Source organism: Lampris incognitus, chromosome 18, assembly GCF_029633865.1.
Source record: "Lampris incognitus isolate fLamInc1 chromosome 18, fLamInc1.hap2, whole genome shotgun sequence".
Classification (NCBI taxonomy): domain Eukaryota; kingdom Metazoa; phylum Chordata; class Actinopteri; order Lampriformes; family Lampridae; genus Lampris; species Lampris incognitus.
Window position 1 is genome coordinate 30,130,412 of NC_079228.1, and position 25,709 is coordinate 30,156,120.

At 44.8% G+C, this 25,709-nt stretch overlaps 1 protein-coding gene across 1 annotated transcript; it reads left to right on the top strand.

Annotated features, from left to right (window-relative positions):
* The first annotated feature begins 72 nt into the window (after nucleotides 1-72).
* klhl43 (kelch-like family member 43) lies at nucleotides 73-22,944 on the top strand. Its single transcript, XM_056298497.1, has 7 exons — nucleotides 73-252; nucleotides 12,472-13,182; nucleotides 14,531-14,679; nucleotides 16,975-17,321; nucleotides 19,100-19,399; nucleotides 20,060-20,235; nucleotides 21,088-22,944. The coding sequence occupies exons 2-7, from the start codon at nucleotides 12,872-12,874 to the stop codon at nucleotides 21,884-21,886; spliced, it is 2,082 nt and encodes a 693-aa protein (XP_056154472.1). The 5' UTR covers nucleotides 73-252; nucleotides 12,472-12,871; the 3' UTR covers nucleotides 21,887-22,944.
* Nucleotides 22,945-25,709: the final 2,765 nt, after the last annotated feature.

The following is a 25,709-nucleotide window of genomic DNA, read 5'->3' on the forward strand; positions in this document are numbered from 1 at the left end:
GTCATGTTTCATAGCCTTGGTTCGGACCCTCGGTGTCCCCTCAAACACTGACACACACAACGAGCACTCTGACAGACAGAGGACAGAGGGAAGCAGCCAAAGAGGAAAAGAGAGCAACCCGTGAGAGAAAATCAACAAAGCCAAAGAAAGAAAGAAAGAAAGGAAGGAAGAGAGAGAAAACCCTGAGAGAGAAACTGAAAGAGAAAGGAACGGAGGAGTGAACAACCTACTGAACAGAGAGCGATAAGAGAGGTAAATGTGTGTGTGTGTGTGTGTGTGTGTGTGTGTGTGTGTGTGTGTGTGTGTGTGTGTGTGTGTGTGTGTGTGTGTGTGTGTGTGTGTGTGTGTGTGTATTTCAATTAGAGAATATATAAGAATGACCATTTTAACAAAAGGTTTAACCCTTGCCAGTTTCATCTTCCCATATGCAATGTAGACAGGTATATAATTCAATTACCAAGTCATAACTAACAATAAATATGTCCCAGGGGTCAGATGGGAGTCTGTGGACTAATGTGTGTCTAGTTGAGGCTCTATGAGCTAAACATGTTTAAGGTCACCTGTGTGGACCAACTGCAGAATTCTTGTATCCCAACACAATTTCTTTACAGCTTTGTTTTTTTTTTCGTCTTTCCATTGGTTCAATTTCCCGCTGCATTCCCTCGGCACTTCAACACTCCCATCACGGTTCGTTCCCCCATACAATTGATTGCGTGTATTCACACCTTGCGATTCAAAAACTTGACCATGACCATGACCATACTGCAAACACTTAACATTCAACTCAGTAAGTACACACCAAACACAGTTGTTGGTTTTTTTGGACGTCTTCACTGGAAAGTTTTCAAAGTAAAAGAAAGACAGAAGCTTGTATGAAAAAAAAAACCCAATGCTTAAATGTATTAGGATCCTGCTATGTTTGTGATATCTCAGTAGGTCTATCTAAGCCATTCCAGCCCCTAACTTTAGACACACACACACGCACGCACGCACGCACGCACACACACACACACACACACACACACACACACACACACACACACACACACACACACACACACACACACACACACACAAGGAACGTGTGGACCAGCTCCTATAAATATCCTCTTCAGATAGGAAAAGGAATTCTGCTCTTGATCCAAAGGAGGCGGAGTGGAGGTTTTGGGGATTGCATTTAGTGTTTATTTGTGTGCGCGCGAGAGCGAGAAAGTGTGTGTTTGTTGTATACACTTGACACTTGTGTGTCTGTGCATTTGTTCATGTGTGAAATTGTGTTGCATATATATATATATATATATATATATATATATATAATCCAGCGAGTCAAGTAAATTCTTTATGAGACAGTACAAGCCTGTTTCATGCCATAAACAATCATCAGCTGTCAATCAAAGGTCAACAAAGATTGACAGCTGATGATTTCTTATGGCATGAAACAGGCTTGTACTGTCTCATAAAGAATTTACTTGACTCGCTGGATTATTTTGCTCCTTATTTGTTGGGCACTTTCCCTACCGTTGAGTGTTTCTTTTAACAAAGTTTTATATATATTTGGCGGCACGGTTGCGCAGTGGTTAGTGCGGTTGCTTCACAGCAAGAAGGTCCTGGGTTCGAGCCCCGGGGTAGTCCAACCTTGGGGGTCGTCCTCTGTGTGGAGTTTGCATGTTCTCCCCGTTTCTGTGTGGGTTTCCTCCGGGTGCTCCGGTTTCCTCCCGGTGCTCCGGTTTCCTCCCGCTGTCCAAAGACATGCAAGTCAGGTGAATCGGCATTACTAAATTGTCCCTAGGTGTGTGTGTGTTCACATGGCATCAGGGCTATGTTGTGTACCGACCAATACTACCCTGCACCAGGTTAAATGCAGAGCTATGCTCTTTGGGAGATGATGTCATTTCATTTGTACAGCACTGATTGGCCTTTTTTTTTAATTAGTTGTACTAATACACAATCCATGTTCATGAATTTGATGTTTATATACTTAATCAGTATATATACATATATACATACACACACATATATACACACACACACACACACACACACACACACACACACACACACACACACACACACACATATATATATATATATATATACAGGTTAGATACTTAATCAGTACCAGTGCTGTTGTTTTTTGTTTTTCTTGCCCTTTTGTATGTGTCTAAGTGGGAGAGTACTGCCGGCGTCGTGTGGCTGCCGCTTCTCCCTCTCGTAGTCTCCCCTTCCTATTCAACCCCTGTATGTCTGTGTGATGTTTATCTGTTGTCTTGTTTCACCCCCATTTATTGTAAAGCGACTTTGAGTGTTAGAAAAGCACTATATAAGTTGATTTATTATTATTATTATTATTATTAACCGTATGTATGTAGTGTGTGTTTGTGGGTAAAGAGTTTAGATGTATGTAATGTACAGAATGTGGACTGAGTACAGTGCTATCAGACACCAGCAGTCTGCTGTGTTATCAGGACGGTGAAGAGCTCTGAAGCGCTTTGTGGTTTTCCAGGATCAGCAGGCGGTAAACAACAGCTGCCCATGCAAAGCCTGTAAATTTCCATTGTTCAACCCGTCTCTTGGGTTTGCTTTGATAACCCCCCTCCCAGGGTCCTCCAAAGCATCGAAGCTCAAGGATCCCTTTTGTTCAATGGTGTGACAGCGGATAGCATAGCGATCATGCTGGTGAATTTAAAACACATTGGGGGAACCGGTCTGCCAGTTTTCCATGAGTCTCCCCCGGTGAGATCAAACAGAGATACATCTCATCTCATCTCATCTTCAGTCGCTTTTCCGGGGTCGGGTCGTGGTGGCAGCAAGCTAAGTAGGGCACTCCAGGCGTTCCTCTCCCCAGCAATGCCCTCCAGCTCCTGCGTTCCCAGGCCAGATTGGACATGTAGTCCCTTCAGCACATTCTGGGTCTACCCCGGGGTCTCCTCCCAGTTGGCTGTGCCCGGTAAACCTCCAAAGGAAGGCGCCCAGGAGGCATCCTAATCAGAGATACACATCAGTTATTTTCTCTCTTCAGCACCCTCCGTTGACCCCTTTCTTCTCTTGTTTGTCCTCTAAACAACCTTTGTTTGGTTAATGTTGGTTTGGTATGTATACACCAAACTGGTGAGACTGAATCGCCGAAGCTCAAATCCGGGCTTCTCATACATACTCAAGACCTTTCATTTAGGTGTCTTTATGCATGCCCAATGCATGGCCTGTGGGAGAAAACAGTTCCCGTGTCTGGTGGTTTTGGTGCACATCGCTCTGTAGAGCTTGCCAGAGGGTAGGAGTTCAAACAGACTGTGACCTGGGTGTGGGGGATCTGTGCTGATTCTGCCCGCCAGTTTCTGGGCTCGAGAGGTGTACAAGTCCTGCAGGGTGGGGGGGGGGGAGTGCCAATGATTTTCTTTTCTGCTGTCCTTACTGTTCACTGCAGTGTGTTCCTATCCTGTTTTGTTGCTGCTCCGGGCAAGACTGTGATGGATGTGCACAGGGCAGATTCAATGACTGCGGTGTAGAACTGACTCAACAGCTCCTGTGGCAGACCAAATTTCTTCAATTGCCACAGAAAGAAAATCCTATGCTGGGCCTTTTTAAGGATGGAGTTGATGTTGGTCTCCTACTTCAGGTCTTTGGAAATGGCAGTTCTCAGAAACGTGAAGCTCTCCATGGTTGACACAGGGCTGTTGGATATTGTGAGGTGGAGAAGTGATGAGGGGTGTCTCCTGAAGTCCACCCTCATCTCCAGTCTTGAGCATGTTCATCTCCAAGTTTTTCTGACTACACCAGAGCACAAGCCGCTCAACCTCCCACTGATATGCAGACAGATAGTTACAATCACAGCATTGTAAGATGGTGACAGATGTACTCTTAACCCCCCGGTTTAGGGATGGTCGTTCCCTCTTCACATAGAATGGGGAGTCAAAGAGGCCATCTATGTGATGGCGGAATGACCATCCCTGAACTGGGGGACTAAGAGTACATCTGTCACCATCTTACAATGCTGTGATTGCAACTATTCCCCAATCTTCTGTTAATAGTACACATGGCCACTGTAACTCTATTTAATACTCACAGCAATTTGCATATTAAGCCGATCGTTGGTTTCGGTCGTTATGCAACTGTATTGTTTATAAGTGTGGGGATACCTGCAGTCAGTTGAGACTGAAGAGGTCACTTAGATGAGTGATGAAACGTTTCTCTCACTAAACATTGGGTTCAGATGAACTGATTCAACTTTCTGGGATTTGTGATGTCTTGCAGGCCCCTCCACACACAGGGTTATTGGCTGAAAACCCGTTTTTCAGCTTTTCAGTGCAGGTTCTTTTAGCCACTCTGATCTCCTTTGTCAGGTGAATTTATGGCCTGCTTGTACAGGGCTCGATCCCCACTGCTGTCGGCATCCTGCTTGGCCTGCCGAGGTTGTCTTAGTGTGGCTTTGAACCATGGCTTGTTGTTGTTGCATGTGCAGAAGGTCTTGGTAGGCACACGTTTTCACAAAAGCTAATGTAAGCTGTCACAGTGTCAGTTAGTTCGTCCAGGTTGCCAGTTGCAGCTTCAAATACACTCCAATCGTTGCAGTATGATGCTGTTATTACTATCAGTGGGGTAACGTAGGCCTACGGGGGACCACAAGGATGGTGAACTGGTGGGTGGCCGGTCTGGGCCAAATATGCCAGGGCCGACTTTTTCTCCCAGTCCAGCCGTGCACGACTACTACTACTACTACTACTATTACTACTACTACTACATTGTGTGCACAGAACTTTATGAAACTCACTTAAAGATTGTGAATAGCGGTCCGCGGTGGCGTAGCGGTCTAAGCATCGGCTCTGTGTCGATGCAGTTGCCCACTGGGGACTGGGGTTCGCGCCCCGGTCTCGTCAGATCCGACTATGGCCGGACTCGACGAAGCAGCGATCATTGGCAACGCTGTCTTCGGGAGAGGGCGGAGTCGGCTTGTGTTCGTCACGTGAATGCGTCTCTCTGTGTGTGTCGGAAAAACAGTGGTTCGGCTTGGAGTCGCCTTGTCACGAAAGTGGCGAGGCGGTCTCCTTCGAGACTGCCGGCCGGAGAGATGCAGTTGGCGAACGCATGCAGTGCGAGGGTGGGTGTTTGAATTAAAATAGGGATCGATTGGCCACTAAATTGGGAGAAAAAAGGGAAAAATCAGAAATAAATTTATTTTTAAAAAAATTGTGAATAGCTATGCCGTGAAGTGCTTTACAGGGAAGAAAACAGTGAGAGATGACTTTAAAGTCTATAAACAACCAAATAAAAAGTCACCCATGAATCAAAACTAAAATGAATTCAAAGAAGGAGCAGAAAAGAGATGAACCAAAAAAAAAAGAGTTTCGAAGGAACAGAGCCTTATCTCATAGCTTCATCACAGCATCAGAACCACATCCCCTCTTTCTCTTTCTCTTCTCGCTCTGTGTCTCTGTCTCTCTCGTTTCCCTTCATCCCCTCCTCCTTTTCCGACACCCCTCCTCCCTTCATCTCTGAATTTGGGTGTTTTTTAAATAGCTCCAGCTGGAGCGACATTCTGGTGAGGGGGACTTTAGGACAGAGCAGAGCGGCAGCTGTCGCCGGTGTCATATGAAGAGGAGGAGCGAGTTTAGAAGGACACCATCATGACAGAGGACAGACAGGCTGCCGAGGGATGTTGCAATACCGTCTGAAATGGAAGAAACAGCAATGTCTAATGGTCGCCACAACCTCGTTTCATTATCAACTAACGCTCTGTGTGTGCGTGTGTGTGTGTGTTGTGTGTGGTTGCAGCGAGTGTGATGATCCAGTGGCAGAAACCACCTTCCCCATAGTCTCCAACAGTATTATTGACAGCATTTCTAACAATAGGTACTTATAAACTACACCTCTCCTGAACTAGAACACCATCGGCACACTTCTGAGTGAAACTCACACCCCAGAGTGTGTGATGGAGGGCTATCTCAATAGTTCCAACAGCCTTCAGCCCAAAGGCTTGCAGCAAGATACGAGCATTAGGCACTGATAACCCGAAACATAGCTGAGTTCTCTGAAAGTACTAAACCACTTTTGGAAAAACAAGAAAAAGAAGTTAAAAATCTTAGAGATTTGTAACACTGCTCTAAATGTTTTACCCATCAATAAACAGCACAATCCTGAAAATCAACAATATTTCTCAAGATAGCAAATTAATAATGATAATAATAATAACTGCCGCAGATTAACCAGGATCACTCACCTAAACATTAGAATAAAAGCATTCACTTTTTTTCAACGTTTCAGAATTAAAAGGTTATGTGGCCTGCGCATGAATTTAGAACAGTGATACTCCAGCCAATCAGAAGCCAGCATTCTCGGTCGTCTGGGTAGCGTAGCCTACCAACACAGGGATCACCGCTTCGAATCCCTGTGTTACCTCCGGCTTGGTCCGGCGTCCTACACACATTTGGCCATGACTGCGGGTGGGAAGTTATGTGTCCTGGTCGCTGCACTAGCGCCTCCTCTAGTCGGTCAGGGTGCCTGTTCAGGGGAGAGGGGGAACTGGGGTGAATATCCTCTCAGGCGCTAGGTCCCCCTGGCGAAACTCCTCACCGTCAGCTAAAAAGAAGCGGCTGCGACTCCACATGTATCGGAGGAGGCATGTGGTAGTCTGCAGCAGTCCCCGGATCGGCAGAGGGGGTGGAGCAGCGACCGGGACGGCTCGGAAGAGTTGGGTAATTGGCCGGATACAATTGGGGGGAGAAAAAAGGGGGGTGGCGGGGAAAAGCGCATTTTAGTGTTAGCAACAAAGACAGCATTTCAGGGCAGAGGCGCACATTTCATAGACCACCTTCTCTGTAAAATATGAATCCATGGCTACACAATGTAAATCGGAGTGTCGGTGACATCAGACAGACATGACGCTTAGTAACTCACTCGGTGATTCCATGACAGGAAAATAACCTGAGCATGACTCTGGTCCACACAGATATCTGCAACCAAGGTTGATGGGAGGAACAGTTTCTCGGTCATCCGCCATAATGGGAACACACACACACACACACACACGGGAAAATATAACTTCGGCGTAAAATTTCATCTGTGGTACTAAACAATATTCCTGTGGCATCCTTTTTTTTAATAAATTTATTTCTGATTTTTCCCTTTTTTCTCCCAATTTAGTGGCCAATTGATCCCTATTTTAATTCAAACACCCACCCTCGTATTGCATGCGTTCGCCAACTGCATCTCTCCGGCCGGCAGTCTCGAAGGAAAGCGCCTCCCCACTTTCGTGACAAGGCGAATCCAAGCCGAACCACTGTTTTTCCGACACACACACAGAGACGCATTCACATGACGAACACAAGCCGACTCCGCCCCCCTCCCGAAGACAGCGTTGCCAATGACTGCTGCTTCATCGAGTCCGGCCATAGTCGGATCTGACGAGACCGGGGCGCGAACCCCAGTCCCCAGTGGGCAACTGCATCGACACCAAGCCGATGCTTAGACCGCTACGCCACCGCGGACTCCATTCCTGTGGCATTCTGAGTAAACTTCTGAAGGTGACAGTGTGGCAGGAATGAGGAAAAACACAGGAGACCAAGGCGAGTTTGATGTTTATTCCTCAACTCCAAAAACCAACTGCAGCAGGAACAACCCTGCACCGGCGAGTCCGGGAACGTAAACCACGCCCCCAGCTCACAGTCCTGCTGAGTGAGTGGCATAGCCCCTAGTGTCCGCCACAACAGCATATATATCCCCTTAGCATGAATATAATTACTACATTAGTCATTGACTTTTTTGGGCAAATTCATCCAACTCATATGTAGTGTTAGTGCTGCAGCGAACTCTTCTCTGTTTTCTTTAACACCCTATAGAGTAAATCACACTCCTGATTACGAAGTGGATTAAACCACCGTCACATGACAAAACCTAAACCCAAAAGCAACCAATTCCGCATTTGGGAACTGTAACTTCCACCCTTCCAAAAGGTCACAGATGACACTAACAGGTATCTGTTTGTACGCTGACCCAAATACCCAACAGGGTCTTAAATGAGCTAAAATGAATGGTAACGTTTGGCAACTCGACACCAATTGTCCTCAATTAGCCTACTGGGTCAAAACCTAAAGGATTATGGGAGGCTTTGAATGGTGCTCCTGAATTATTTTGGGAAATTTCTACACTTTTTGACATGAATAGTTATTTTTACGCCTCTAAACTTTAGTTCGGAGTTCCTGCAATCCAAATCTGGTCCAAAGAATTTGAGTGATTCTTTACTTAATTACTCATCTGTTCATTTACTTACTTATCTGCGTACTCGATTACTTATATACTTATTTTGTTAATTACTTACTGAATATTTCTGCAGTATACAAGAGAGATCTAAACTAAGTGTATTTTGGTTGGACAAGTCTTGATTTACAATGGTTTTGGCAAAGTCATCGTAAAGAGTCACAAAATTTTTTGACCACCTCCAAAAAAAAAAGTTAGAAAACTGTTCATCTGGACAGGTAAATAGGTGACTGGTAACCAGGACACTGGACAGAATTAGACTTCAGGATGAACCACTGCCAACATTGTGACCTGATAGTCTGATCACAACACACGTGCGAATGGACGTCAGCTTTTATTTTCAGCATCTGACTCTGACTTGGTAATGTTGTTTACGCCTGATCCTCCTGCACGGATCATTCCACACACGTTTTCATGCACTGTCTTCATCTATTCAGTCAAAAAAGATGCAAAAAACCCCCAAAAACTTCCTACATGGCACAAGTTGTGTTTTGCTTCTTAAGGTTTCCAAAGTTGATCTTTTAAACATACATCCACATCACAGACATGCATAAGGAAAAATACATTATGAGGCGACATGTGACACCCGCATCCTGTGCACTTAAAGCACTTGATATGTAAATCTGCAACGACCCACTGATGCCATTTCCCAAGAATGTTACTTGTGATTGACCTTATGATTGACCTTACTTATGATTCAAAACCTCTAAAACTTAACACACAACATAATCATAATTATAATGTTGCGCTGACAAAAGTGACTGAATCTCCTCTGGACCTTTCCATGAATACAGACAGGGTGATGAATGGCGGCTGTTGCGTGTGAACTGTGGTTGGGTACCCTCTAACAGGAAGAGAGGACATAGCTCGCACCCACAAAGTGACAAAAATAAGAAATGGATGGCGACCAGCGACACGGTAGCTTCACAAATGGCTGTGTGGTTTGTTGACGTTGGCCAGGTGGTGATGTGTGCAGGTCTTCTTCCAGAGAGGAGGGGTAGTTGGTAATCTAAGAACCAGAGGCCCTGCAAGGCTGCTGCGCTTACTGTTTGGCCCCTGGTGTATTTTTGGAAGGGGACATCGGCGTGATTGTGTGTCTGGGTGTGTCTATTCCGTTAACTACTAACATGGGGATCGGTGGTTCGAATCCCTGTGTTACCTCCGACTTGGTCGGGCATCCCTACAGACGCAATTGGTCGTGTCTGCGGGTGGGAAACCGGGTGTGGGAATGTGTCCTGGTCGCTGCACTAGCACCTCCTCTGGTCGGTCAGGGCTCCTGTTCAGGGGGGAGGGGGAACTGGGGGAATAGCTTGATCCTCCCACGCGCTATGCCCCCCTGGCGAAATGCCTTACTGTCAGGTGAAAAGAAGCGGCTGACGACTCCACGTGTATCGGAGGAGGCATGTGGTAGTCTGCAGCCCTCCCCGGATTGGCAGAGGGGGTGGAGCAGAGACCGGGACGGCTCGGAAGAGTGGGATAATTGGCCGGATACAAAAAAAGGGAGGGGGGATGTGAAAAATAAAGAAAGGAAACTTATCAGTTTGTGCACTCCCCCTGGTCAAAGGTGCACAGTCAGTAGATGCCTGGTTGATTTCTATTTACATACTGTGCAGTGAATATGTGCTGTAAATATCCAGGCTGTTCTCATTCCCTGGTCGCAGTAAAACGTAGGAAAAGTAATGCACTAAAATTCGTATGTAACCCACGTAATCGTTGGCCAGGCCATGATCACGTGACCAAGGCGCCGGCTGTCGAGAAAACAAAAAATGGCGGACGTTTCTTTTATTCTCAGTGGAAAATGCAACATTTTAAGATAGTTTGGTCATTAAAATGCGGTTTGATAACCCTAACTCTAACCTTCCGTAAAACTGGTTAACCTTATCTGTAAAACAGAAACGCATTATCATTAGCCTAGCGATCCTAGCTATGCTACAAATCATCAAATCTTAAAGAATCTTAACAAGTGAAGTTGGTAACAAGCTACTCTGCAAAACATTGATCAGTCAAACTTGTCAAACACTGTTTTTGTTGTTGACAAAATCGACTGGTTACATGGCAAACTGGCGATTTGAATTCGCAGTTTCAACACGTACGTAGCCTTTACCTGTAGTGGAGGGAAGCGGCTCTGCGCTGCAGAGGACTGCGCAGGCGCTGTGCCGAATCGCTCGTGTCGTGGGACAGTCGTAGGATTATCCACGAAAAATTGTGCATAACTTTTTCGTACGATATCACACGAACCGTTTCATGAGAATACGTTAAAATATCACAGCACACCATAATGGTTCTCTCTTCCTCCTTTACTTGTGCAAAGCAATTTAGCAAAGACAGCTAAGTTCAAAGCTCAAAAGTTCATAGAATTAAAAATTCTTTGCATTAAAACAGGATCAACTTTTTTTGATAAACGCTTCTTCGCAGGACATTTTTGTCGAAACCAGTCCAGTGTGTGTTGATGAGGTGCCGTATAAAGGGAACTTGCAACCGTAGTTGAATATTAGTCCAGAAACTTGTTCCCCACAAACTCCTCTTATAGAGAAAATGCTGCTTTTTTTCTTATTTGAAATGCCCATCTGCAGTCCAGCGCTGGCTTTCTATTACGGGTTGACCACTCAGATGATGGAGTGTGCCAACCGCGGCCCGTGGCAAGCATGAGTAAGATTCCCCAGTTGCTCAGCAGCTGAAATAAACAGTTCGTAAGTGTGCTGAATATGACCAACAGCTCACATGCATGTTGGGGCGGTAATAAACCATAAACCTGACCCTGTCCACCCCCTCCCATACACCACACCCCTCCACTCCCCCTCCCAAAACAACATCTGCACCTGTCATTCACACAGTAACCTCACCCTCATATATATATATATATATATATATATATATAATCCAGTGATTCAAGTAAATTCTTAATGGACAGTATTTTGCTCCTTATTTGTTGAGCACTTTCCCTACCATTGAGTGTTTTATTTAACGAAGTTTTATATTAAAAAAAAAAGGTGCATATATACATACATCCAAACACATACATACATCGAGTGCATATACATGCATCTACACATATACATATACAGGCATGCATGTATGCATATATAAGTCAAGTCAAGTCATTTTTAGTTGTATATAGCCCAATATCACAAATTACAAATTTGCCTTCAGGGGCTTTACAGCAACACATACGTATGTATGTCCTACATACATACATACATACATACATACATACATACATACATACATACATACATACATACATACATACATACATACATACATACATAAAGAGAGAATAGCCATGAGAAAAGTACATAAAAAACATGCTACCAATAGTTGGATTCAGCATGTATGATAAGGTTCAAAAGTCATTAGGTTGTGTGGTGGCGAGTGATAACAGAGAAATTGCAAAAAAAGTAAATGAGACGAGGATGCTTCAAAATAAGACTTTTATTGATGTATCAACAAAGTTTGAGTCAGGTCTGCAGAGTGACTGAAAATCAGACAAAAGCCTCCCTGTCTTTATACCATTTACAAATCTACTGAACAATCTACTTGCGTCAGTCAATGTCCTGCTATTAATCAGGGTCCTTGTTGATCAGGACATGATGGCGGAGCAGGAGCCTCTCTATCAGCGCAAGGATGATGTTAGGATGTCTTCAGTCATCCCCCTTTGACAGTCTAATGGTTGTCTTGATATGCTACTACTACTGCTACTACTGTTTTCTGCATAATAATGGTTACACTTACATGATGGAATGTCACTTATCATACTTTTGAGCATAAACAAGTTTATTTTCTACTAACATTATGTCCTGGTTATATGGCTTTGTGCTACTTGCCACAATTGCTTGTCACTCTAGTCACATGAAATGACAGATACCTATATGTGCCCTTACATACTACCATAGTTGTAAGATTAGTGTAACCACAGTTTTGTTCATCTATCGCTGGGCTGGATGACAGAGTAAATCAAAATACATGGATTTCTTTTTTTTTTTAATCACAAACACGCTTCAGAAATGTGTGAGGTGTATTTTTACTTCCTTGTTTGGCTCATTAGCAAGAATGCGTCACTGTTTGCACCTCTGGTACAATACTTATACAATCATCTTCAAAATAGTAAATTTTCTCGCAAAAAGACCCCATATTTATTTAAATGCATGTTTAGCTGCAAAAAGCCTTGAATTTCCCACACAACACAAGTGCTGACCACATCTTTTCCCTGTCTTGTGTTTTCAGGTGCTGCATTGGTGTTGCACTGAAACTAAACCACCCTTCAACACCATCACCGCCACCTTCACACACCAGCGTCAATCTCTGTCAATCTGCCCCATCTCTGATTGTCTCTGTCTAAAGCAGAGAGCGCACATCTACACCATCACAACCAGTCAGTCTGTCTGTTGTTTCAGAGTGCTTGTCGTTTTTTCTTCTGTCTGTGAAAGGAAGTCAGTTCTTATCGCAAGTGTCAGGAAACTGAAGTGTGTCACTTTGTTGATCAGTTGGTTTGCTAGCAAGTGGGCCAGTGTCCTTGTCTGTCAACTTAACATCATCTTTAGAAACCCACTGCCCCACAGAAACCTTTAATCAAAGTTTAAAAAGAAAGAAAGAAACACAGAAAACCCCCCCCCCACAAAACACCATGGCCCCCAAGAAGAAGGCTTCACGTCAGAAAAAGGTCACCGTGGACACCCAGGTCACCTTGGAGACAACTGCCAACAACCCGCTGAAGGTGGAGAGCCGCGGTGACGGTGTGGTGGTGGTGGAGAGCCGGGCGAAGAAGATTGAGCAGATGGCGGAGCTGGACATCGTTCAGCTCAACAGCCTCAACCTTCCCCTGCCGCCGCCCATTATCAAGCCCGGAGAGAAAGGCCTGGGCCTGGGCAGCGAGCTGACCCGACCCCTGCATGGCAACGCGCTCCTGGAAGAACTGAGCAAGATGCGCCAGGAGAGGTAAGAGGCCGTCAGAACAGGTTGTGTTGTGGTGTTGTTAAAGAGTGACTCAACCCTAGAACCGTAAAAGTGAGTTTGCTGACATCTACAGATTAAAACCATGAAAAGGTTAAAAATATAGCAGCCTGGTCTTGGTACTTTGTGATGTTAGCACAGCAGGATAAATACAGCTGCAGATAATAATATTAATAATGGGTCTGTTGAATGTAGGTGTGCCAAAGAACCAGCATCGACAGTACTATTGACAATTGTTCGTACTGTCTCTGTCTGTCTGTCTGTCTGTCTGTCAGTACTGATAGATGTGCTGATACATGTTATTAGCTGCAGCTGTGTTTGTCCTACTATGCTAACATCACAGAGTACCAAGACCAGCCTGTCATGTTTTTAACCTTTAGATGGATTTGACCTGTAGATGTCTGCAAACTCAATAAAATGTGCTAGGGTTTAGTTACTCTTTAAATATCACAGGTTGCATTGGGTATTTCAAGGTACAGCGTACTAAAGTACAATATATATATATATATATATATATATATATATATATATATATATATAATATTCCATCCATCCATCCATTATCTGAACCGCTTATCCTGCTCTCAGGGTCGCAGGGATACTGGAGCCTGTTACATTACATTATATTACATATATAATATACTATTGTATAATATTACATGATATCATGTATTAAATATATCTGATGTGATTTTCAGTGACACAATACAGTATGACTCATCACACAATATCGCTTACTAGCCAATGCATCGTATCTTCAAATATCATATCGTACTTTAGTATTACATCAGATATATTTAATACATGATATCATGTAATATTATATAATAGTATATTATGTATATAATATCATAGGGTGGCACGGTGGCACAGTGGTTAGCATGGTCGCCTCATAGCAAGAAGGTCCTGGGTTTGAGCCCAGGGGTAGTCCAAACTTGGGGATCATCTCGGGTCGTCCTCTGTGTGGATTTGCATGTTCTCCCCGTGTCTTCGTGGGTTTCCTCCCACAGTCCAAAGACATGTAGGTCAGGTGAATTGGCTGTACTAAATTGTCCCAAGGTGTGAATGTGTGTGTGTTGGCCTTGTGATGGCCTGGTGGCCTGTCCAGGGTGTCTCCCCACCTGCCACCCTATGACTGCTGGGATAGGCTCCAGCATCCCCGCGACCCTTAGAGCAGGATAGGTGGTTTGGATAATGGATGGATGGATGGATGGATAATATCATATATCAAATAATCAAGTTTGTTCTTGTATTATAAATTAGAAAAAATCTGTTTCCCCCCCTTCAATTTCCTCTCATCCTTTATATTGGTACCTTCTCTTCTCCTCCTTAGGTTCCTGACTGATTTGGAACTGGCCTGTAAGACCAAATCCTTTGACGTACATAAACTGGTCATCTCCTCCATCAGCCAATACTTCAGAGAGATTCTGGCCAAAGACCCTGGGATGAAGCGCCTGGAGCTCCCCTCTCTCTCTCCACTAGGTAAACTACCCACATCAACAGCTCATCAATAAATCTCATTACATTAAACTGTTAACACTCTTCAACCAGATGGGAGGACCAATCAGTTAAATGTTGAATTGGACTGAAAACCTGCATACAAATGACCCTCCATGGCTCATGGATGATTCATGTCATGTTATTTCTTCTTCTATCACTCCATCTATGCCATCCATACTACCTTCCAGCCATCTGGCAATCTGTCTGTCCTTTTAACACCCATCCATCTATCCATTCATTGAACCATCAACCCATCCTTCTATCAACCATTCAATGATACACTACCGTTCAAAAGTTTGGGATCACCCAAACAATTTTGTGTTTTCCATGAAAAGTCACACTTATTCACCACCATATGTTGTGAAATGAATAGAAAATAGAGTCAAGACATTGACAAGGTTAGAAATAATGATTTGTATTTGAAATAAGATTTTTTTTACATCAAACTTTGCTTTCGTCAAAGAATCCTCCATTTGCAGCAATTACAGCATTGCAGACCTTTGGCATTCTAGCTGTTAATTTGTTGAGGTAATCTGGAGAAATTGCACCCCACGCTTCCAGAAGCAGCTCCCACAAGTTGGATTGGTTGGATGGGCACTTCTTGCGTACCATACGGTCAAGCTGCTCCCACAACAGCTCAATGGGGTTCAGATCTGGTGACTGCGCTGGCCACTCCATTACCGATAGAATACCAGCTGCCTGCTTCTGCTCTAAATAGTTCTTGCACAATTTGGAAGTGTGTTTAGGGTCATTGTCCTGTTGTAGGATGAAATTGGCTCCAATCAAGCGCTGTCCACTGGGTATGGCATGGCGTTGCAAAATGGAGTGATAGCCTTCCTTATTCAGAATCCCTTTTACCCTGTACAAATCTCCCACCTTACCAGCACCAAAGCAACCCCAGACCATCACATTACCTCCACCATGCTTAACAGATGGCGTCAGGCATTCTTCCAGCATCTTTTCATTTGTTCTGCGTCTCACAAACGTTCTTCTTTGTGATCCAAACACCTCAAACTTGGATTCATCCGTCCACAACACTTTTTTCCAGTCTTCCTCTGTCCAATGTCTGTGTTCTTTTGCCCATCTTAATCTTTTTCTTTTATTGGTCAGTCTCAGATATGGCTTTTTCTTTGCCACTCTGCCCTGAAGCCCAGAATCCCGCAGCCGCCTCTTCACTGTAGATGTTGACACTGGTGTTTTGCGGGTACTATTTAATGAAGATGCCAGTTGGGGACCTGTGAGGCGTCTGTTTCTCAAACTAGAGACTCTAATGTACTTATCTTCTTGCTCAGTTGTGCAACGCGGCCTCCCACTTCTTTTTCTACTCTGGTTAGAGCCTGTTTGTGCTGTCCTCTGAAGGGAGTAGTACACACCGGTGTAGGAAATCTTCAATTTCTTAGCAATTTCTCGCATGGAATAGCCTTCATTTCTAAGAACAAGAATAGACTGTCGAGTTTCAGATGAAAGTTCTCTTTTTCTGGCCATTTTGAGCGTTTAATTGACCCCACAAATGTGATGCTCCAGAAACTCAATCTGCTCAAAGGAAGGTCAGTTTTGTAGCTTCTGTAACGAGCTAAACTGTGTTCAGATGTGTGAACATGATTGCACAAGGGTTTTCTAATCATCAATTAGCCTTCTGAGCCAATGAGCAAACACATTGTACCATTAGAACACTGGAGTGATAGTTGCTTGAAATGGGCCTCTATACACCTATGTAGATATTGCACCAAAAACCAGACATTTGCAGCTAGAATAGTCATTTACCACATTAGCAATGTATAGAGTGTATTTCTTTAAAGTTAAGACTAGTTTAAAGTTATCTTCATTGAAAAGTACAGTGCTTTTCCTTCAAAAATATGGACATTTCAATGTGATCCCAAACTTTTGAACGGTAATGTATATCCATCCATGAACCCATCCATAAACTCATCCATCCATCCATCCATCCATCCATCCATCCATCCATCCATCCATCCATAAAACAATACTTATTTCATTCTTTCACAATCCCATCAATTCATCCATCCATCAACATACCCAACCATCCTTCCATCCATTCATCCATGCATCCATCCATCGATAAACCCATCCATCCACTCAACAATTTACCTTTCCATCATTGGGAGTGTAGACATGCCTGAGACCATGTAAATACTGAATAGATAACTTCGACTTAACTAGATTCATATTTGTCTCATCTAATTGACAAGTGTGTGTTTTTCATCCCTTGTGGGAGACTCAGAGCTGACTCACATCCCTCCATATCTTCACCTCTAGGCCTTGCCAATGTGATCACCTTCGCCTATCTGGGTCGGGTCCACATGTCCCTCTACACCATCGGATGCACGGTGTCGGCAGCAGCCACCCTGCAGATCCCCCAGCTCCTCAAGATGTGCATGGACTTCCTGCTGGCTGAGCTCAACATCCAGACCTGTGTCTACATCTGGAACATTGCCGCTGCCTACAGCCTGTTGTCTGTGCGTGACGCCGCCCGCCGCTTTGTCCTGGAGAACTTCTTGCAGTTCTCTGAGACACCACTGTTCACCCAGCTGACCCTGGAGCAGATCTCTGCCTTCTTGCAGGACGACGCACTTGTCCTGCCCTCAGAACTTGCCGCCTTCCAGGTCAGGGTTCAAATATCAACTTCAAAAGGGCAAAAGTCATCAGTTTTAACTCAGAAATTGGGTTAAAGGGCGTCCGGGTAGCGTGGCGGTCTATTCCGTTGCCGACCAACATGGGGATCGCCGGTTCGAAACCCCGTGTTACCTCCGCCTTGGTCGGGTGTCCCTACAGACACACTTGGCCGTGTCTGCGGGTGGGAAGCCGGATGTGGGCATGTGTCCTGGTCACTGCACTAGTGCCTCCTCTGGTCGGTCGGGGCACCTATTCAGGTGGGGAAGGGGAACTGGGGGGAATAGCATGATCCTCCCACACGCTACATCCCCCTGGCGAAACTCCTCACTGTCAGGTGAAATGAAGTGGCCAGCGACTCCACATGTATCAGAGGAGACATGTGGTAGTCTGCAGCCCTCCCCGGATTGGCAGAGGGGGTGGAGCAGCAACCAACACAACTCGGAAGAGTGGGGTGATTGACCAGGTACAACTGGAGAGAAAAAGGGGGAGGAAAAAATCCAAAAAAAGAGAAAGAAAGAAATTGTGTTAAACAGGATGAGCTCATTTTAGAATAGAATAGAATAAAATATTCTTTATTAGTCATTTTGTACATCCATACAAATGAAATTTACTCTCTGCATTTAACCCATCCTAGCTGTGTAGCTAGGAGCAGTTTCCCTCTCTTTATAATGTAAACCCATGTTAGATTCGCTTTGTTTTGGTATAACAGGGTTGTAGTCCTTTCAGTCAACTCAGGAAGTTGGTTTATCGCAATATTCAACCACTGGAAGTTTTCTTTTTGCCGAACAAATTGAATTTCAATGCTCCCCCTATTAATCAAACCTTGAACTGGGTGACTAGATAGCAATATTGACCTAATCCTGTTATATATATCCAACTCCTATCACATAAAAGTACATTACATTAAGATTTCTGTAGATGGCATGATTTGATATACTAGGGTCCAAAATTAGATGCTAGACTTTGAGAACACAGTTCAGGAAGACGTATTAAGTTCTCACATCTTCACTGGGAAGAAATTGGTGTCAGATCTTCTAGGAAGCTCCCCTTTACTCTACAGGACCAACAAGACTGCCCTACAACCAAACCCACAACTATTTTCAGCCAGACCTCAGAGCAGCTGTCCGGGGCACATAACGCAGATCTATGAGCTGCAGCCAGTCACCTGCAGCTCCACTGGGAACAGAAATCCCAAACATAACTCACTGTAAGCAAGATGGCTGGTTTATTAATGTACAACACCCATCGATATAGCCATGAGGCTCAGGGAATGGCAAGTATAAGCGATGGTTGCATTTAGAAACGGGACGAAATGTGAGTCTCTCAGCGCAAGACTAAGTATAACTCTATTAGTTCACTTTCTTATTAGCAGCCGCTGAGGCAAACAGTATTGTGGGACTAAAATATAAACTGGCAGTCTTGGAAAATATCTGGTTGACTATGAGACATAATGGGAGTGATGGAGACATTCAAAGATTTCTTCCAGTTGTTATGTGGGTTTTGAGTTCTGAATAATAAGGAAAACACTAAACTGTGAAAGAATCAAAGCCAATAGCTCGAGATACGTAGATGAGAGCTAAAATGTTTATCTGTTCCTCAACTGGAAATAAATTTTTTTGCCAGTAGTATATATGTAAGACAATGGTAACAGGTCAAATATTGTGGTGGAATGCCCTTATTTGTGCAACATGCTTTGTCATCATCGACGAAACTGACTCCGCCGTATTTATTCTGCACTTTGCTTATCAAAACTCACATCTGTCCACAGCTGGCCATGAAGTGGTTGGATTTTGACCCCCTGCGGCAGGTGCACGCCGCTGAACTCCTGTCCCATGTGCGCTTCGAGACCATCCCTGCCAGCGAGCTGGTGAGCCAGATCCAGCCGGTGGCCCGCATGATGCTGGACCCTCAGTGTCACCGCCTATTGGTGGATGCCATGAACTACCACCTGCTGCCCTACCAGCAGAACACCCTGCAGTCCCGACGCACACAGGTCCGAGGGGGGCAGCCCACCCTGCTCACCATCGGGGGGCGCCCCTCCATTACCGAACGCGCCCTCAGCCGCGAGGTGAGAGAGAGGAGAAAGAGAGGAAGATTACATTACTTTATATTACATTACATCAGAATAGATTACATTTTAATGATGAGGAAATTGAATCGTTGCAGCAGCAGCAGATAACAGTATGCGATTAGAAGATAATTAAATTTTCAAATAATATGTAAATAGAGCTTAGGATACTGTTGTGATCAGTGAGTAAGTGCATCCTTGATATGTGCTGGCTGATATGGAAAATGTCATCATCATGGAAGTCATAGGGAATTTTTCATAATATCGATATATATCATGATATGTAAAAATACAGTGTTTATGAATCCAGCTGAGGTTCATCACATTAAACTGTTTGGTAATGTGAAGTATAATATCACACCGAGCCTAGTTTTCAAATGCAATACCCCCTCAATTGTGCCAGAACACATTTTGTGAGAAATTTTACGATGATAAGATTCTCATCGTCATTGATTTAGACAACAAAATTATGTATCACGATATGACAACATCCAAATTTCACCCCGAATTGAATAGCATTGAAAGATGATAACGGACAATATGAAATTATTGCCCAGTCCCTCTTCAAGGTCACCAGCAAAGGTAAAACCCAACAGATGGTAAAAGTACCTGTCGTGGGTCTCAATCAACAACTTTTGACCCTCCTTCCTCCATCTTCAGGTGCTGTGGAGAGACCCCAGGGATGGAGGGGCCACTTGGCGCCATTTGTCCCAGCTTCCTGCCAAGAGCTTCAACCAATGTGTTGCTGTGATGGATGGCTTCCTGTACGTGGCAGGAGGAGAGGACCAGAACGACGCCCGCAACCAGGCCAAGCACGCCGTCAGTACCCTCAGCAGGTAACCTGAAAGAGTATTACAAACAGTACATTAACTAAAAATTTGATTGGACACATTTACCCAGCCAAGTTTAAGGCCTTTGTACACCAGGTCTGAATTTTTTCATCCAATAATTGCACATTAAGAAATAAATGTGACCTCACATTTTGTCAGTTACGTTTACACAGCAATTGTAGAAGAGTCATCAATAAGCTCCCAGACATTTTTAAGAGTTGTTGGGCCCTAGGGCGTCCGGGTAGCGTAGCGGTCTATTACATTGCCTACCAACACAAGGATCACCGGTTCGAATCCCTGTGTTGCCTCCGGCTTGGTCAGGTGTCCCTACAGACACAACTGGCCGTGTCAGCGGGTGGGAAGTCGGATGTGGGTATGTATGTGTCCTGGTTGCTGCACTAGCACCTCCTCTGGTCAGTCGGGGCGCCTGTTCGGGGGGGAGGGGGAATAGCATGATCCTCCCACGTGCTACATCCCCCTGGCGAAACTCCTCACTGTCAGGTGAAAAGAAGCAGCTGGCGACTCCACGTGTATCGGAGGAGGCATGTGGTAGTCTGCAGCCCTCCCCGGATGGGCAGAGGGGGTGGAGCAGCGACCGGGATGGCTCAGAGAGTGGGGTGATTGGCCAGGTGCAATTGACGAGAAAAAGGGGGGAAAACATCAAAAACAAAAAAAAGAGTTTTTGGGCCATGATGACAGATGAAGCAAGTACATGAAAATTTCAGACTTGATGTGCAATGGACCTTCAGTGCTGTTTTCAGAGGAGATGATCTTAGCCTATGGAAAATGTAATTTACTTGACTACAGGTGCACACGGTATTATTGATTCCTGTCCTGTCTCTGTCCCGGCTTTATCAGGTACGATCCTCGCTTCAACACCTGGCTTCACCTGGCCAGCATGCGCCAACGTCGCACTCACTTCTCCCTGGCGGCCGCCGGCGGCCGCCTGTTTGCCATTGGCGGACGCAATGTGGAGGGCCTGCTGGCCACCACTGAGAGCTACCTGCCCTCCTCCAACACCTGGCAGCTCCGTGCGCCCATGGAGGTGCCACGCTGCTGCCACTCCAGCGCCACCCTGCCCTCCGGAGACATCCTGGTGACTGGCGGCTACATCAACTGCGCCTATTCCCGCTCGGTGGCGTGCTACAACGTGGACACCGACTCCTGGACAGAGAAGGCCCCGTTGGAGACACCCCGCGGGTGGCACTGCTCCGCCACATTGGGTGGTAAGGTGTACGTGGTGGGAGGGAGCCAGTTGGGACCTGGCGGGGAACGTGTGGATGTGCTCTCCGTGGAGGTGTTCTCGCCAGAGAGTGGGACATGGTGCCGCGCCGCCCCCCTGCCCCTTGGCGTGAGCACGGCCGGCTTGTCGCCCCTGGCCGAGAAGCTGTACCTGCTCGGTGGCTGGAACGAGGCGGAGAAGCGCTACAAGGCAGCCATCCAGAAGTACGACCCGGCCACAGACAGCTGGTCCGCGGCGGAGGATCTGCCTGAGCCGACGGTGGGTGTGTCCTGCTGCACCCTGACCCTCCCACCCCGCCAAACTCACCGCAGACAGCAGCACCGGAACACCCCAGCCCACGAGGAGCAGCCCCCACCTGCTAAGAATAGGAGCAGAGAGAGCAGCATGGCTCCCCTTCAGATCACCACAGCCTAGAGAGACGGAGACGGAGATGGAGATGGGAAGAGAGAGAGATGGAATAGATGTGAAACGAGGGATGACGGGTGACTTTGCAAGAACATCCATGTGGTGTGTAATACAAGGTCCATTAGCAGACGAGAGAGAGGTGGATATATGGTAGAGTGGGAGGAGAAAGGTAGGGGATAACAGAGTGAAGAGCAGGTGGAGGCGCAGAAGAGAGGAGGGTGTCGGGAGGCAAAAAGTGCAGGAGCAGTGGCTAGTTTCTGCAGCGTAGCTTTGGTCAGCAGTTTCCAAAGATGTGCCATTGAGGTGAAATGGTAAGCCGGTCTTTAAGCCCAGGTGAACACTTCACCAGCTGATTTCACTAAACCAGTGGCCCTCAATCAGATCCTCAGGTACCACCAGTACTGCTGGGTTTTCTATTCTGTCGGGTTGTTCCAGTTATTCCAGCCTCAGGAAGCCGCGGGAAGCTTCTACACCTGGCTGAGGACCTGATTGAGAACCATTGCACTAAATAGTTCCTCCCTCAATGTTTGAGGTTGTGCTAATTGGTAAAAACAGATTTTGTAGTGTTTGGTTAAAATGAAAACCAGTATACTATTGATCCTGGATGGGATATGGACTGTTAACCACCAATAAAGGCTGAATACTCTCTAGCAGAGTTGGATCAAACAGGGCCTGTGTTAATAACTACAGTCAAGATGACTGTGAATCCATTATGTGTACAAAGATTATTAGTGTAAATTAGGTAAGGCATACAAAGTGTAATGGCTGTGTGTGTGTGTGTGTGTGCGTGTGTGTGTGTGTGTGTGTGTGTGTGTGCGTGCGTGCGTGCGTGCGTGCGTGTGTGTATGGAGTATTGCTTGTTGCAGAGTGAATGATAAGAGTGTATGGCTGTTAGGTAATGAGCCATTTTGACAAAGGTCCCATGTGGTACAAAGGTACCAATGCCATTAATACCGTTTTGCATCAACCAACGTTCAGGCATTTTTCATGACGCCACATCAGCAATTAACATACTGTGTGTAATGTATTATTTATTTTCTGTATATCGTTTTGCCAGAGGTAGACGAGCGCTATAGTGACTATATATATGTGTGTGTGTATATATACACTACCGTTCAAAAGTTTGGGATCACCCAAACAATTTTGTGTTTTCCATGAAAAGTCACACTTATTCACCACCATATGTTGTGAAATGAATAGAAAATAGAGTCAAGACATTGACAAGGTTAGAAATAATGATTTGTATTTGAAATAAGATTTTTTTTTACATCAAACTTTGCTTTCGTCAAAGAATCCTCCATTTGCAGCAATTACAGCATTGCAGACCTTTGGCATTCTAGCTGTTAATTTGTTGAGGTAATCTGGAGAAATTGCACCCCACGCTTCCAGAAGCAGCTCCCACAAGTTGGATTGGTTGGATGGGCACTTCTTTGAGCAGATTGAGTTTCTGGAGCATCACATTTGTGGGGTCAATTAAACGCTCAAAATGGCCAGAAAAAGAGAACTTTCATCTGAAACTCGACAGTCTATTCTTGTTCTTAGAAATGAAGGCTATTCCATGCGAGAAATTGCTAAGAAATTGAAGATTTCCTACACCGGTGTGTACTACTCCCTTCAGAGGACAGCACAAACAGGCTCTAACCAGAGTAGAAAAAGAAGTGGGAGGCCGCGTTGCACAACTGAGCAAGAAGATAAGTACATTAGAGTCTCTAGTTTGAGAAACAGACGCCTCACAGGTCCCCAACTGGCATCTTCATTAAATAGTACCTGTTAGAGCCTGTTTGTGCTGTCCTCTGAAGGGAGTAGTACACACCGGTGTAGGAAATCTTCAATTTCTTAGCAATTTCTCGCATGGAATAGCCTTCATTTCTAAGAACAAGAATAGACTGTCGAGTTTCAGATGAAAGTTCTCTTTTTCTGGCCATTTTGAGCGTTTAATTGACCCCACAAATGTGATGCTCCAGAAACTCAATCTGCTCAAAGAAGTGCCCATCCAACCAATCCAACTTGTGGGAGCTGCTTCTGGAAGCGTGGGGTGCAATTTCTCCAGATTACCTCAACAAATTAACAGCTAGAATGCCAAAGGTCTGCAATGCTGTAATTGCTGCAAATGGAGGATTCTTTGACGAAAGCAAAGTTTGATGTAAAAAAAATCTTATTTCAAATACAAATCATTATTTCTAACCTTGTCAATGTCTTGACTCTATTTTCTATTCATTTCACAACATATGGTGGTGAATAAGTGTGACTTTTCATGGAAAACACAAAATTGTTTCGGTGATCCCAAACTTTTGAACGGTAGTGTATATATATACATATATATATATATATAAAGTTACTAACAGCGTAAACATGTTTTCTAAGTGCAACTGAATAAAAGGGGGGGAAAGGACAAACCAGAGGATGGCAATGCAAAATCAAAAACACAGGCGAGGTCAACGACGATGACCTGTAGAATACATAACATGTGGCAAAGCAAACTGCCCCGACACCGTCCCACCAACACATCAAGGTCCCATTAAAATGAGGAAAATAAAGGAAAATAGCGGAAAAAATAGAAAAAAGAAGAGATGTAGAGCAATATAGAAAAGAAAAAAAACATATTACTTGCCTGTGTTTTTTTCCCCTCTCCATCTCTTGCTATTGTGAGGTGTCCAATTTAATTGGGGGGGGGGGGGCAATCCACCACATGAATACCCAGTGAGACTCGTATAAGACATGAAAACAAATTGCTGAAGACGCTCTGGTGGTGGTGGTGGTCGTGGTGGGGGTCTGTATTCAGAAGGACATTAATGATAGTATAGACTCAATATCACCCATTTACAATCCAACGAGGCTAATTTGGCTCATTTGTTCGGCTAAATGCCCCGTATCAATGATCTTCTGCCTACCAGATGAAGGGCAGATACAGCTTTGTGTTGCGCTGTCTGACTACAGGAGCTTGTAAGGGTTTCACGGAATAAAGCCAATCTGATCAAAACCATCCCGAGTCTCTGCCGCTGTTTATCTCACTTACACCGCAAGGACCTGGCTGCTGGGAATCGTAGGCTATCCGAAACAACCAAGTGGATACAGGTGTGTAACACCACCCGTCTCATATTCTCTATAGATAGTTGTGTGTGTGTGTGTGTGTGTGTGTGTGTGTGTGTGTGTGTGTGTGTTTTGTGCTAAGTATGACCACATAAGGGGAATTTACGCTGCTCTAAGGAGTTTATATTACGCATGTATTCTTCTTCTACGTCTTGTTCTTCTTCTTCTACGTCTTGTTCTTCGTCTTCTTCATGTCCTCCATCGCCACATCCATAAACCGAAAAACTACGGAAACTTTGCCAAACAGTTGAATCAGTTCATCTGCACACGTTTATTGAGAGAAACGTTTCATCGCTCATCCAAGTGACCTCTCCAGTCTCCACTGACTGCAGGTGTCCCCACCCTTATACACAATACAGCGGCATAACGACCGAAACCAATGATCAGTTTCATATGCAAATAAGCGTGACTATTAACTATAGTTTCAATGGCCATGTGTACTACTGATATAAGTTTAAAAAGTAGAAATACAGAATTTGGGGTGCAGATCCAAGGTGACAGATGACAGGGCTAGTTACTGCGAGGCATGTATTATTACACAGGAGTACATGATACTGCACAATCCAAACCTGTTGTGTGAGGGCACCTTAACAAAGCACCTCATTCGACACCACTTTTGAGTATAGTGATATATAATTACTCATGCAAATAATGATTATCATAAAACTAATCCGCCTCAAAAATAGTCTAAAGTTCGCCTTCCTTGAAAGATGAGCATACGCATAACTGTGTAGAAATACAT

Bases quoted from the DNA above. Each gene is read 5' to 3' on its own strand.
- klhl43 (XM_056298497.1), top strand. From the start codon at position 12,872: ATGGCCCCCAAGAAGAAGGCTTCACGTCAGAAAAAGGTCACCGTGGAC. The intron at 17,322-19,099 runs GTCAGGGTTCAA...ATCTGTCCACAG, and splicing joins CAGAACTTGCCGCCTTCCAG to CTGGCCATGAAGTGGTTGGA. The intron at 19,400-20,059 runs GTGAGAGAGAGG...CTCCATCTTCAG, and splicing joins AACGCGCCCTCAGCCGCGAG to GTGCTGTGGAGAGACCCCAG.